The 15808-nt window shown below is 37.4% G+C and overlaps 1 protein-coding gene and 1 long non-coding RNA gene across 4 annotated transcripts in view; one reads left to right on the plus strand and one right to left on the minus strand.

Moving 5' to 3' along the window:
- Positions 1 to 15808, plus strand: part of LOC114558092 (microphthalmia-associated transcription factor) — a 38714-nt gene that overhangs the window by 16630 nt on the left and 6276 nt on the right. For all 3 annotated transcript variants that reach the window (XM_028581829.1, XM_028581830.1, XM_028581831.1), the window contains exons 2-4: positions 4439 to 4679; positions 15333 to 15548; positions 15673 to 15768. In XM_028581829.1, coding sequence (XP_028437630.1) covers positions 4439 to 4679; positions 15333 to 15548; positions 15673 to 15768 — 553 coding nt within the window. The remainder of the gene's footprint in view (positions 1 to 4438; positions 4680 to 15332; positions 15549 to 15672; positions 15769 to 15808) is intronic.
- The window catches only part of LOC114558093 (uncharacterized), a 13890-nt gene continuing 12997 nt past the window's right edge, over positions 14916 to 15808 (minus strand). Inside the window, exon 4 of the long non-coding RNA XR_003692904.1 lies at positions 14916 to 15808. This exon is cut by the window's right edge and continues 721 nt beyond it. This is a non-coding gene — a long non-coding RNA (uncharacterized LOC114558093).

A 15808-nucleotide genomic window follows, 5' to 3' on the forward strand; every position in this document is an offset into this window, starting at 1 on the left:
TTTCCCTGTTTTCTATCTGTCATTAAAACCTGCATCAAAGGACTCAGCTCTGATTGTTTGGCTAATAATGGAGTATGATGGAGTAGTGTAGTGAGCAGAATCAGAGGAATCATGAGTTGGGTGGGTGGGGCTCTTCAGCACTGTACAGCCATTGTTTGTTTTTTTCCTTTGAGATACACACAAACATGAGAGGAGGTGTGTGCACACACACATGAGTGAAAAAGTTAAAAAGGACAAAAGAGCTTTCTATGTGCCAGTGGTCTGTTTGGCAAAAAGCCACCAAACAGAGAGAGAGAGAGAGAGAGAGAGAGAGAGAGAGAGAGAGAGAGAGAGAGAGAGAGAGAGAGAGAGAGAGAGAGAGAGAGAGAGGAATGTATTAAAAAAAATCATGAGGTGCTACAACTCTCAATAGATCTCTGCTTTAAACCTCTATCCTCTATTTGGAAACATGTTGGGATTAACTTCCTGTAATCATTCAAGTGTAGTTAAACTCTTCAGACAGTTGATGGGGTTGATATTGTAACAGTTATATTTAATTGATGTCAAGTACAGCCTGACCAATACATCAACCTGGCTGATTTTATTGGCCGTTATTATCTCATCACAGATATATTGATATTGATGTACATGCCGGCTGATAGGTAGCAAGAATTTCCAATACAGAAAGAAACAGATTAAAGTAATTTAGAAACAATTACGTATTTTGTCCACCAGAGAGCGCTGACAAGTTTATATTATGACAGACAGTAGACATTGTAACCAAAGACTGTACGAAACGTAGACATAGTTTCCGTGACGTCATCCATAGGTTTCAGAAGAGCCAAAGTAAGATTTTACCTGTAAAATGTCCCACTCAGTACATACATACAAATGATGAATATGTAAACATTATAACTTTTAAGCATGGTATCATTGTGAGAATGCTGATGTTAGCATTTAGCTCAAAACCATACTAACACAGCTGTGCCTTATGACTGCTGCTATAATTTGACATCACAGTATACAGTAAGTAATGTTTGCCTTAAAGATCTAGAGTCTGTTGGGCTAATATCAAGATGTATACCTCCCAAGGGCTAACAACACTGTAATCCACTCCCTTTAAACTTTCTTCTTCATTATTTAAAATTATGTTATTATTATTATAAAGTTAAGGTGAAGGGAAATGTGTATAACATTTTGTACGGGACAAGGTGGAGCTAGTAAAAATGCTTTCTTGGATTTGTGTACTTAACTTTATTTTAAATGCATTAAATAAAACGGATTCTGTAGGTTAATATATACAGTATTTGTAATTTTGTTAAGCAGTTTGGAAATAAGTATTGTCTGATTTTAAAAGCCAGAGCTAAAAAATTGTAAAAGAAACTGGAGTATTCTCGTTTGCACATGGAAGCACTGTTAGGCCTTTAGAAGACGGTGTTTTCACTGAGATTGCCTGTAAGGGTGTGAAGAAGCCAGTGAGGTGTTTAAACATTGCATTTTTATATTTTAGGTAGGGCTGCCCCCTCTTAGCCCATTAGTCAAATAGTCATTTTGGTCATAGTCGACAAAGATTTCTTAAGTCAATTAGTTATTTTTTATGCTTTTTCATGCTGAATGACTTCTTTTCAAGAAACATATGAGCACATCTCTGGTAAACACAAGATTTCAAATGGTGCTTTTGCATGACTTTTAGTGGAGAAACTCAGTTTTACAGGTCCATCGATTAAATCAACTAATGGATTAGGCGACAAAATCTTATGAGTGTTGGTCGACTAAAAATGTCTTTAGTCGAGGACAGCCTGAATTTCTACTACACCTTTCTCCACCTCGATAAAAGTTAACATCCTGAAATGCGAACAGAGGACAGATGCAGGCTGAGGAGGTTGTTAGCAGCGGCTACTACTTACTTTAGATGCCCTGTGGAGTTTCATTGGAAACAAGCAAAAGCTATGCTATGTGTATCCTTGAGCTCAAACATGTTGAATGCATTTCCTTCCTCATAAAACATATTTTACTCACCACATAACTATTGGCATCAAAATATATTTCAGGTACCAAAAAAAGGTGCTCATTATTTCGGAGTAATATATAGCCTACATATTATGTTGTTGGATTTATATAATTATTGATGCATTCATGTGTAAGCTTCACTTTAATGTTGCAGCTTGTAACGGCGGAGCTATTTAACCTTTATATACTGCTGGGTATACCTACTTTTTATGTTGTAATCATATATCATAATTTGTATTACTTGATTGTATTTTGTATTAGTAATCAGAAACTGCAAAGTAGCTGTAGTGCAGTAAGAACTACTTTATTTGACTCAGAATTGTAGTGGAGGAGAAGTATAAAGTATGGAAGGGAAATACTCAAGTAAATACAAGTATCTGAAAACTGTACTTTGTAATATGGTAAAGATCATGAAGCTGATTCTGAAATATTTTTATGGTAATGCCATCCGTATTTTAAGATTTTTATTGAACTTCACACAGTTTATTCTGACGGAAAACGAATAGGAAAAGGAAATGAACGATTATTGTCTTGAAATTCAAACACTCAAAGAGTGAAGCAGATTATAGAAAGAAAGAAGTAAAGGATTCAACTCTGGCAGTGGGAAAGAACAACAGAAGCTGTTTCAACATTAGATCCAGTGACTTTAGCTTGAAATTTAGGGGGTGAAAGGAAACACAATTGCCCAAAGTCCCACGGACAACGGAATTATGCATGAACACTAAACCTGATTCAACGTACTGGGCGAAGTACAAAGTTTTACAAAGTTTGAGGGACCCGAACTGCTGCAGTACTTTCAGCGACTGTAATTCAGTCATTAAATCTACTTGTTGATTGATTTATCCAGGATCAATAATCAGTTTATCTGCATCCTCATTGTCTTCAGAAATAATGACCACCAGTTTATGTTAAAGTGGGTGTAATCTTGTAAGTGACTGTGGATAATGTTTTATGTTATACTGTTAGCATGTTTTTGTTCTTGTGCAGGGTTCAGTGGGTGTGGTATCAGACAATGAGATTATATCCAGTACTTGGGGGAGAATTATGGTATGTTGAGGGCTCAATGCCCACTGAATACGCTGTAGACCAAAGCTGGGTTTGACTCCACTGGCTAATTAGTGCGATTACTGCACAGCTGGATTGGCCAGACGTTTTACTGAGTTTTGTCAAAAGGATCACTCACTCGATGAAGGCTTCATCCCGACAACTTCTGCTTCAGCAGAGTCTCTCTATTTTAAGACTGCAGGGCTCTGTCTGGGGAGTAGCCGTCTAAATTTCAGAGTGGGAAAACTGAAGCGACCTTTTTTGAAACCTGTTCCTCTTTTCTGTTAAAGTTATAAAGCTTTGTGAGAGCAGCTTGGGTGCTTTTTGCAAAATCCTCAGATCAGATAGTGCAGCTGTTTGAAATTGCTTTTTAATTGACGCTTTGACACTGAAGTGGTTTAATTTGTAGTATTTATCTATGTATTATTATCTAAGAAATTAAAAAAAAACATATTGCAGTAAAACAGGGCTGCAACTAACAATTATTTTACTTTCTGAAATGTCAATAGATAGTAAAGCATAGAAAAATTAATTTCCAACACCCAGCGCATTGTCAAATTGCTTTTTTTTGTCCAGCCAACAGTCCAAAACCAAAAGACATTTCATGTCATTCATAATTGGCAAAGAAAGGCTACAAATCCTTACAATTGAGAATAGAGCTGGGCGATATGGAAAAAATCTAACATCACGATATTGTTGACCAAATACCTCGATATCGATATTGCGGCGATATTGTAGGGTTGACAATTGGTGCTTACAAAAAAATATTTACACAATGAGATTTTTTATAAATAATCATCATTAAATTTGTATATAATAACTAAGTGGGTAAAGGCAAATAATAGAAAAGCTAGAACAGTCTGGTAAATTCAAAAAATTACATCACTTTACTGTAATCCAGCCATTAAAACCAGGAAACACGTGTCATATCACGATATTACGATATCCAAAACCTAAGACGATATCCAGTCTCATATCACGATATCGATATAATATCAATATATTGTCCAGCCCTAATTGAGAAGCTGGAACAGTGACAGACAGATTATCGAAACAACTGCTGATTAATTATCTTGTCAAATCAATTCATTGACTAATTGTTGCAGCTCTACAGTTGAGATGTTCCTTTTGATCTCTGCCCCTTCAGTCATCCTTATATTAACCTTTTCTTCCATCTGCTTTCCCTTCATCTTCTTCTACCTTTTCTAATCTCTAATCTCTCTCGTCTCTTTTGCTTGACCTGTCCTTCCTTGTCTGGCCTCTCTCTACCCTCTCTCTGTTATCGCTCTGTCTTCTTCTTTGACTCTCTTCACCTCACCTTTCCAATCCCCTCTTTGCTTTCGCCCTCGCTATATCTTCACATCTGCCTGTACTCTTTCATTTGGCATCTCTTTCCCGTCTGCAGCGGCCCGGTGGAGCAGCACAACTCCTCCAAGCCCCCGCTGAGCTCCTCGGCCATGACATCACGCATCCTGCTGCGGCAGCAGCTGATGCGGGAGCAGCTTCAGGAGCAGGAGAGGCGGGAGCAGCAGAGACAACAGGCCTCCCAGTACCCACAAACCACGGTGGCCCAGACCCCCGCCATCAATGTCAGCGTCCCCGCCACGTTACCGCCTGCTGCCCAGGTGCCAATGGAGGTGCTCAAGGTACACAATCGTGCTTCTAGTCTGTGATGGTGGGAGAAGAAGAGGAATATATGGCAGCATCATGTATGCTTAGCAGTCTGTCAAAGTTATTACAGTATATGTATAAAGTTTCCACCTCTGGAATTAGAAGTTGCATGTGTCATGGTTGCAGTCTGAATGCTCCAGGCAGCGCTGTATTTATAGATTGTATTGACGGTGTGTGTGGACAGTCAGGCAATTGGGGTTTTACTATGACTGTGTGTAAAAAAAAAAAAGCACGGGAGTGAAGTGTGTTAAAATGCGTATATGGGGATTATCTTTCCTGAGAGAATTCCTCTTTAATGCATGCTGTGCTTCCACCCATTTGGATTTAGCCATCTTTAATCCTATTTGCTCAGCTAGATTCACATCTTTTTGTAGCTTTGATTCCCTGGCAGTCCGAGGGACAGGAGACTTAAGATTTTCTGTACGAGTAGAGACCGTTTTGTTTTGAGGGATCATTTTAACAAGCAGTTTGGTAAGTTTTCCTGTTTGTCCTCTGCATGTGTTCCCATAGAATTAGTAATTTTTATGAAATATCGATAGAATTTGTGTTGGGCCGTGTTGTGTGGCAGTGAACATGTATATCAGAATTTGTGAGTTATCGCTATTTTGTGGTCACATTTATTCTTATTTTCTATTACATTTTCCTTTAATTCAGTGATTATCTGTATAAAGAACTTGGTGTGCGATTGTGATTTGGAAAGATTTGCACAAAACAAAGATTTTTAGGGATATTTTTAAGTTGATCATGACAAAACATGTGAGTGAGTCACTTACATTTTAGTTTTTGTTTGTACTATTTTGGAGTATTTGATTTTTACATCCTTACAAAGCAGATGGAAATGTTTGCAGATTTTGGCATGAGGACAAATATACCGTATATTCTTGTGTGCATGTGTTTTAGATTTTCCATTTCCCTAAGAAAGACACTAATTCAGCTTTTGGTTTTGTCAATTTCCATCTTTATTTCAGTACATTGATTTTTAAATGCTGTGCAATTATTAATACTAGTAAAACTAAATAAAAGTGACGCTTTACGGAATCTCTGCACAAATATATAATCATGTTTATTCATTTCCTCAACATATTTAAAATACTTTGGTGCCTAACAATCTGACTTTTATACAACATCAACTAGGTTCTAGTCACTTAATAATGGCTTCTATAGGAAGTACATCATCTTAGACGTTGGTATTATGAAATACTGCATTTAGAAAGATAATATAGCTGCTATACAGACTGTGTGTTATTGTAGATCTTAAGTGGTTGTTTAGACCCCTCGGTGGAAAAGAGGAGACTTAATTAGAGGATACATCAAAGTTTTAATCGTATAACCTCACACTAGGTGTAGTACTGCAGTCAGTACAGTACTGATATACTATGGGCTATTGAGTAATCTTTGTTGATCTAAATCCATACACACAACACCAGAGATTTCATGGTTACTTGCTCAGCCACGCTGTCATCACCCTGGATGTGTGTGGCATCATGGGCCAGCAGCAAAGGACAAATACAGTATCTCCATTGAAAACACTGCCCTCCTCATGCATCATAAACATTAGTTACTTATTACTTACTTACTCTCCATAATCTGCAGCTCTTTGAGAGATTTAGGGCACCCCCCCACCCCCGATCCCTCGCCCTGTGTACAATACATCAAGTTAGAGTAATTTCCCTGCTTTGGCGAGAGCTTACCGACATTCTTCATTGACTGAAGTCCTCAAATGAAAAGGCCATTGCAGCTTGGCGCTGTTGAGCTGGGTTAACCTACTCTCCCCTGTCTGTGGGTAGATTAGCAGAGTCCACACAAAGCTCAGGGGTACCAGGCAGAGCTGCTGGACCTCAAAAAGTGCAAACATTAAGCTTAGATGAGTTTATCTAAAGACTGATTGGACCCTTAATTAACCAAGTGGCCTCTGACCTTCTGGGGAATAAGTAAGGGATCAGTTTAGGGATCAAGACAAAGGCGAGCACAGCCTTACCACACACCGAACGCTAATTCAGTGAAGAATGCTCATAATTAGCCCCCACTGCCTTCATTCCATGGCATATTTAACAGAAGAAAAAAAAACACTGCTTTGAAATTATTAGTATGTAGGATAACTTCCTAAAAGGGTTAAAAAAAATTATTTCTTTTTCAAAGGGTTTATGGTGCCATGAAAAGAACAAAGTACTCTTCAACTTTGTACAAAATGTACGTTTCTTTTGGATTATAATTGGTGTAGCTCGTGACCAGTACGTATCAGGAGAATACAAAGATGCCACAGAGATATCTCATTTCGGTTTATGTGAGTTAATGCAACAGGACATATGTTAGAAATGCACATTTTGTAGTCTTTCATCTAAAACAAATGGCATTATACTTTGTGTAAAAATATTAAGTGTGCAGTGTTATCATTTAATGCATTCGCCAATATCGCTTAATAGATTTTGTGATTTATTATTAGCTTTCTAATTATTACAGCTGTTCTTAAGTGTGTAAAACAGTAAACCACACAGTTAAGATCTTTTTTCTAAGCTTTTATGCTAATTTTAACACAACATTTATCATTTAAGGACACAAGGCTTGTGTTCTGTTGGTTATTTGCTACATGTTTGGATGATAGCATGACAATACATCAGAGGTGGAGAAGACCACAGGTTGCTCTGATGTAGCTGCTCGCATTAGCATCACAGTTGCTGTCTGCAAGTTCCACAGAGCACGTTAGCAGCTTAACTGTGAGACAAAGTGGCCTATTCTTCTAGCCTGCAAAGCAAATGGGGGCATTCTTGTTAATGTATCCTGGTAGGGCCATCATGGAATGCCCAAAGCATGCAAGTAAAAAAAAATACAGATCAGTGTTTGTCAGCTCTCACCCTTCATCCTTTTAGTACAGCAGGCTGCTTTGTGCAAGTGAGTGTTTCGGACTCTTTCAGGGTTATGTTTCCAATGTCCTCAGGGCTGTTAAAGGCCAAAAGCGAGCTGATAAACAACACGCTGTCTTGCTTGCTGTGGTTGCAGATGCTATGAGATAGCAGCTGATGTCATATTTCTAAACTGTGTATTTTGGAAAGAGCACATTAAGTGAAGTTGGGCAAAGTAAAGTTCAAGTCCCGCTTGCACTAATATATCTCTCTAATCCATTGTTCTGTCCATTGGCTCTCACACCAGCCGACAAAGAATGATTAGTATAATATCACTGTGTATCTAGGACTTAAACCAACGCTTTTATACGCACACACCACCTTGTTTAGACTCCTTATACAGACTTTATTTAAAGTGACCCTGTACAAGTCCAGTCTGTGTAGATGTGTCCACTTTGTAAACAGACCATGAAAAGTTTCCTTTTTTCACTTTTAAAAACAGCTACTTTTTCACCCTCGGAGCAGTTCATCCTAACAAAAGCTACAGTATGTATAGACAAGGCCAGAATGTTTCCACCCTGAGGCCTGTTAGCACAAATTTTATGCATTTCTTTCACATCTACTGCAGTCAGATTCATTGTGTTCACTCGGAAGGAATCACTTCACATGGGTAGGCACTTGTAATGACATTCTGAACATGTTAAGAGGCTAAAAGCACATTTAAAAACGGTTTCAGCCTCCTGGGTGCTAATGCTAGCAAAAGGGTTAACACGGTATAGGCAACACAGATTTTTATAGTTTTTCTCACTACTGACAGAATTCCAAATTTACAAACAGAGTTACATGTTGAAATTGACTGGAATTCTCCTTTAACTGCTATGAGACAAAGAAAAGCAGCAAATACTTAATAAAAAAAAACTAAATGATGAATCAATTTAAGGCTGTAACCCACAATTGTCATTATCAGTTAATCTGCTGATGGTTTACTCATTGATTAGTCTACAACATTTTAGAACATTATAAAGAATCCTCTTCATGATTTTCTTAAGCTTTAAATGATTAATTGATTATCAACAGAGCTGCAAATTAATTTTCTGTCAGTAGACTAATCCATTGATGGACTGACGATTTTCTTTTGTTTTTTAAAGTATATTTTTTTCAGGCCTTTATTTTCACAGGACAGATGAAAATATGAAAGGGGAGAGAGAGGGGGGAATGACATGCAGCAAAGGGCCGCAGGTCGGAGTCAAACCTGCGGCCGCTGCGTCGAGGAGTAAACCTTCACATATGTGCGCCTGCTCTACCAACTGAGTTAACCTGGCCGCACGACAATTTTAAACATGAGAAAAATCACGAAGATAAGGAGTCAATACTTTACAGACTGAAATACTAGGTTTATCAAGTCCTGGGATTTTTGATCTTTTACTTTGTTACCCTCAATGACCTCTGTGGTTATTCTGAGAGAGAGAGAGAGAGAGAGAGAGAGAGAGAGAGAGAGAGAGAGAGAGAGAGAGAGAGAGATGTATGGGGCTCTTACAGTAATCCTTTGTACAGTTTGTAGACAGTAACAGCTATCGGTCCTGTGGATGTGTGAACTTACAGAAGACGCGAACAGACAGACAAAGTCAGTGGGTCAAAAGTCATGAGAGGATTAACAGGATAAGAAAGTAGGACAAAACATATTTCTGTTACACAAAAATTCACTTTCTTTTTAGACTTTTCATATATATATATATATATATATATATATATATATATATATATATATATATATGGCCACAACCTGTACCCAGATATACAATATCTCACAAAAGTGAGTACACCCCTCACATTTTAGTAAATATTTCATTATATCTTTTAATGAGACACTGAAGAAATTATTAACTATGAGATATTAAACTGCTGGCAACAAAAGTCAGTACACCCCTATGTTAAATTCCCATAGAGGCAGGCAGATTTTTATTTTTAAAGGCCAGTTATTTCATGGATCCAGGATACTAAGCATCCTGATAAAGTTCCCTTGGCCTTTGGAATTAAAATAGCCCCACATCATCACATGCCCTTCACCATACCTAGAGATTGGCATGGGGTACTTTCCATAAGATCATCTCTCAATGCAAATCAAACCAGGTATTAGGCTAACCGACATAAAACCATGCCAATCTCTAGGCATGGTAAAGGCTGTGTGATGATGTGGGGCTATTTTAATTCCAAAGGCCAAGGGAACTTTATCAGGATGCATAGTATCCTGGATCCATGAAATAACTGGCCTTTAAAAATAGAAATCTGCCTGCCTCTATGGGAATTTTAACATAGGGGTGTACTGACTTTTGTTGTCAGTGGTTTAGACATTAATGGCTGTGTGTTGAGTTATTTTGAGGGGACAGCACATTTACACCGTTATACAATACTTAATACTTTACATTGTAGCAAAGTGTAATTTATTCAGTGTTGTCCCATTAAAATATATAATGAAATATTTACTAAAATGTGAAGGGTGTACTCCCTTTTGTGAGATACTGTAAGTGGTCACAAGTAGACTAAACAAAGGCCAGGGTGGGGCACAGAAATGAATGAAATTTAAAAATGTTGTTATATTACATTAGCCTCCAGGTCTTCATCCTGTCAACACATTGATCCTGTGGCTGAATGTATACATATAGCTCATATTATCAGAGACTGGGAGCTGGCTGCTGCAGTATTTGACAGAACTGCCAAAAAACAAGTTATAACTGAGAACGTATGAGAATATGTGTTGGCAATCAGTGAATTTCACGTGTTATTATTAACTCATCAATTACCTCACCAGATTATTATGAGACAGGACATGAGGTGAGCCTCTAAGTAGTCAATGTCAAAAACAAATAAAACCGCCAGGAAACGGCTAAAACCATTCTTTAAATTTTTTTTATATACTACACAAAACCACTAATTGTACTTTTCTGAATGTTTTCAGGCTAAGATACCAATGTTGCAGTTGTTAAAGCAGCTCTGGTCCCTCTTTTTTTCAAAAGCAGCTGCTATAAAACAATTGTTCCCACAGAGTAGGACAGCACACGCAGTAATCCTCGAGGTCATTGAGAACGCCTCAGGTGTTGGAACGATGGCGGGAACCAACTGAGGGGAACTATTTTCTTATGTACGGAAGCTAAATGTGAATTTTAAATAATACGACATCAGCTGACTGGCTGCAAATTAATAAAACATGCCACTTTGACTGAAGGAAAAATAGCATTGTGTGTTCATGGCTGTGCTTTTGTTTCAATAATTAATAATAATAATTAAATTAAATTAAAATAATGCTCAAAACATTTCAGTTTTCACATTATTAACACACAATTAAAATCCCTTGGACTGTAAACAAAATATTTTAATTGTTAAGTGTTGAATATCTAATTGTCAAAGATTGACGTTCATATAACTGAAATGTAAGACTTTCCAGATATATTACGGAGTTATTTAGCTAAATGACTACTTGAATATTTTTTACATTACTCTTTGCTGATAAGTAACTTAGAGCTTAATTCAATTACTAGAGTGAGAGAACATGAATAAAACAACTATTTAAATGATCACTTAATCATTCAAGTCATTTTTTTAAATCAAAATGCCAAAAATTCATGCTTCCATCTTCTAAAATGTGAATATGTGCTGCTTCTCTTTATTTTCTTTGATATCAAACTTAATATCTATGGGGTTTGGACTGTGGGTCGGACCAAACAAGCACTTTGAGTATGTCAACTTTTACCATTTTGACATTTTATGGACCAAATGATTAATCAAAAAGATAACTGAAGGATTAATTTAATAACATCAACAGACCTAAAACAGACATATGAGAGAAATCAAAATTGTGAAGAAAGAGATAAGAAAAATAAGTTAAGAGATTTATTAGACTCAGGTTATTGTGCCAACTTGTGTGGCAGTTAAAATGATAATATAGAAATATAGTATAGTTAACTAGCCTTCAGGGTATATTAAGCCATCATTTACACGTGTGAGTGCAAAAACTTGGATTGCTCATTTATGGCTCAAGTATTATCAATGTGGATTAGGTTTCTAAATATTCTGCGGCCCATAACATGCGTCATCAGTCTATATTCAGGATCAACGCCACTGTGGTCCGTAACGTATAGAGCAAGTAATGCCTGTGTGCTGGTGGTGACTGTGGATTTGCAGAGTAGTTGATTTATTGTTGATGCTCTGACAACAGTGGAAATGATCCTCAAGATACTTACCAGTACTACAGTTTAGTTAAATACCACAATAAAGGATTGTAGTGAGCAAGATTAAAGAGTCTCATTGTTTTGCACTTTAGCCCAAAGCCTGGCATGGTTCTTTTCAATGAGTAATTGAGCTATATGTATGTCCCCCTCAGTGGTGTCACCTTTACAACCCTGTAATGACATCATACCTGGTGATAAATGTTAATGTACCTCTCACATGAGTACCACATTGCAGAACAATGATGCTGTCTCTGAGCATGGAAAAAGAGTCTCTGTTCTGGTGAGAAGTGGAAAAATGTAATGCTTTAGTTACAGCAAAACAATCAAGTCACATAACCTCACACACTTTAAAAGCAGGGTCTAAAAGTAATACTCGCCAAGCGACAAATGCGGGTACATTTTTCATTTGGAGAGTAAATCTCAGAGGGCTATCTGCCACGTGGCGGGTAAATGTTTGTACTAAAATAGTTCTGTTTTTAGTCTACATTTTGGTGAAGCTGCAGCTACTTTCTTCGGTTCCTCTGCTGACTGCATGTTGGAATTTCACGGTTTTATGTCAGGAGTCAGCCAGCCTTCCAAAAAAGAGAATGACAAAAATGGAGGATAAACCAGCAGGACTTGCAACTCCAACCAGAAATTAGTGTGGTGTATGCTACAAAAATATTTTTTAATATTTTGTCTGGTAAAAAATATGCTTGGCTGTTGGATTTAGGGCTGCAACTAACGATTATTTTCATAGTCGATTAGTCTGTTGATTATTTTCTTGATTAATCGATTAGTTGTTTGGTTCTATAAAATGTCAGAAAATGGTGAAAAATGTATCAGGGTTTCCCAAAAGCCCCAGATGATGTTCTCAAATGTCTTGTTTTGTCCACAACTAAAATATATTCAGTTTACTGTCACAGAGGAAAGAAGAAACTAGAAAATATTCACATTTAAGAAGCTGGAATCAAAGAATTTTGACTTTTGTCTTACTCAAACCGACAAATCGATTACCAAAATAGTTGGCGATTAATTTAAAAGTTGACAACTAATCAATTAATCTCTGCAGCTCTAGTTGGATTTTTTTCATCCACCCGCCAACTTGGCCGGTGAGTCAAAAACTGAATTTTGGACACTGATTAGAAGTACAATCTAAAAGATTACAGCTAAAGAGATGGCAAGTGTGGCAAGTTGACTTGGTCAATCTCTAAAGCACGGGTCTGAAACCGAGTAGGGACCCCCTGCTACATATACACTATACAACTGAGTTGCATATTAAACTGGGCCGGATGAATGAACATGAATGGGTATTCTTGTACATTATTTATACATAATTGTTTTAATGTTAAACATGCATGTGGAAGGCACAGTGAATCCCTAAGCTTAACTGTATGGTTACCATAGTGGCTACCTTAGTAAGCTTATCTTCCATGTGTAAAACAAATAGGCCAGTTTAACTTTGCTTTTAATATGTTGAATTCATATTAATGTATATTTCACACATCTTAATTTTTGAAAAAGAAATCTTAAAAATATATATTTTTGAACACAATTTGGCGGGCCCCCTGCACTAACTCTGAGGACCCCCTGTTGAATATCTCTGCTCTAAAGGATACACAGATGCATGATTACAAATGTGCACATGTGGACTTTATGTTATCTTAATCATTGCTGTTTTATTAGCTGCCAGTTACCACGGATATTCAATTCAATTTCAATTCAGTTTTATTTATAGTATCAAATCATAACGGAAGTTGTCTTGGGACACTTTACAGAGAGAGGATTAGGTCTAAACCACACTCTACAATTTACAGAGACCCACAATTCCATGCTCAGCAATACAGACTTTTTTCTTAGGCTCCATGTGTTATCATAATCATATCATCTCAACTGTCGAGTGCAGTGTACAGACTACAGGATTTTTTAGCTAGCTATTTGTTGCTTAGAGTTTGTCTGGAGCCTGTGACTTCCTGAGCTCTGTTAATGAACCCAAATCCCCTGATCTTAAGCAAAAAAAATACATAAATTTATAAAACAAAGTAGCAAGGACATTTCTTGTTAATGCCTGTTGCTGATTAAGAATGCCATTTAGAGACACGAGGAGCGGCAAGCCGCAGGCATACTAATAAATAAATAAATACAAGGATGTAACAGACTTTATTCTGTGTTGAACTGGGAAATCAAGCCTAGCATCCACAGGGTTAACAAAGTGGATGCGGCAAAGCAAAAGCCCCAGGCTAGTTTCAGTAAAAGAGGTGGTCTTGCAAAACAAAGGCACTAACTGTTAGCAGCACATCCTGACATCAAGTGATAAAAATTTCAGATTTTACATAAAACAACACAAATTTGAAAAAGCTCATTGTACTACCCTGATATGCATAACTAATTACTTGTGTTCTTGTCTTTTAAAAGATGAGCCGGATGTGTGTGTCCTTAGCAGGCTTAGTCTTCTGGTGAAAGCAAGGGGAAGCAGCTACAGCACTTCTGAGTTTAGGTAGCAGTTAAACACAGAAGTTAAGTTTTTAAATTAGACGGATCAGTTTACTGTAAATGATGCTTGAGCTGCTTGGATACCAACCTTATGAGGTATGTTTAAAATTAAAGTAATTTTTTGGAGAAGAGGTGTTTTTTAAATTATGCAGAGAAAATAACATGACCGTATGAGACTAAATTCTCTCTTAATGCCAATACAGTTGTGTCGTTAACTACAGCAACTACAGTGCTAATGCATGCGTATACATGTATTGTGTACATTTCCACATATAGTGATGAACTATGTATTGTGTCGTTATTTCATAAATAACAAAATCAGTATGTATAGTTTCCAAATGTGAGCTAGAATGCAGAAGCACAGTTTCATTTAATATGTGTTACAGCCAGACGAACAGTGTCTATGAAGTGTTTGTGTGTATGCAGTAGCTTTTCTGAATCATTAATTTGGCGTGGGGATTTATGCTCCACAGATATCAAATGTATCCATAACCGGGGAGTGCAGAGATGGGTGTGCGTGTAATTTCTGATACTTTAAATATGTGGACTATAAATGTAGAAAAGCAGGATGTTCAGCAGTAGTTATAGAAAAATATGTAAAAATAATTTTACGGGGACTCTTTGAGATTACTACAATTGACAGTGTCTCGAAAGAAAAATGCATAACGCATCATAGGATTTGAACTCCATGCCAAGTTTATTTTAATACTCTAGTCAGTACTGTGCAATACTATGGACAGGCTTTGAGGTATATTTAGCATCTCTTTAATATATTTTCTCTTTATATATCTTAAAATATTTTGATAGTCTTTTTGATCTAATAAAAATAGTCCTTTATTAAATGCCAGATTTATTAGATTGCCAAATGTGAATTGTGACTACAAAAATAATATGGTTGCAGTTTAAAGGGGAATTATTTGAACGTATGATTTATTTCTAAGCAAGCAACATTTCCCGTGTGGCACCTGTAACCATCAGCACATCCAATATATATCCTGTCACTAATACCTTTTATGTTTTTGTCTTTTCATTTTCCCACTTTCCTACTCTGCTCGCTTGCCCTTTTCCCTTTCTCTCCTCCCACCAATAGGTCCAGACTCATCTGGAGAACCCAACCAAGTACCACATCCAGCGCTCCCAGCAGCAGCAAGTGAAGCAGTACCTGGGAAAGCTTGGCTCTCAGGTGTTGAGCTTTCCTTGCCACAACCAGTCCTCTGACCACGGGGGCATGCAGCCAGGGCCGGGCAATAGCGCCCCCAACAGCCCTATGGCCTTACTGACCCTCAACACTAACTGCGAGAAAGAGGTGACTGCTTGTGACTCGTCGTGTTTCTCACAATAACTCACGGATTATGCCTTTTTGTGATCTTTAACTTGTTAAAATCAAACTAATCTGTATGTCCTTTGCCCTTAATGTCATCTTGTTTTAGATGGATGATGTCATTGATGACATTATTAGTCTGGAGTCCAGTTACAGTGATGATATCCTCAGCCTGATGGACCCAGGACTTCAGATGACTAACACGGTGTGTGTGTGTGTGTGTGTGTGTGTGTGTGTGTGTGTGT

This window comes from Perca flavescens, chromosome 7 (assembly GCF_004354835.1).
Source record: "Perca flavescens isolate YP-PL-M2 chromosome 7, PFLA_1.0, whole genome shotgun sequence".
In the NCBI taxonomy this organism is placed as follows: domain Eukaryota; kingdom Metazoa; phylum Chordata; class Actinopteri; order Perciformes; family Percidae; genus Perca; species Perca flavescens.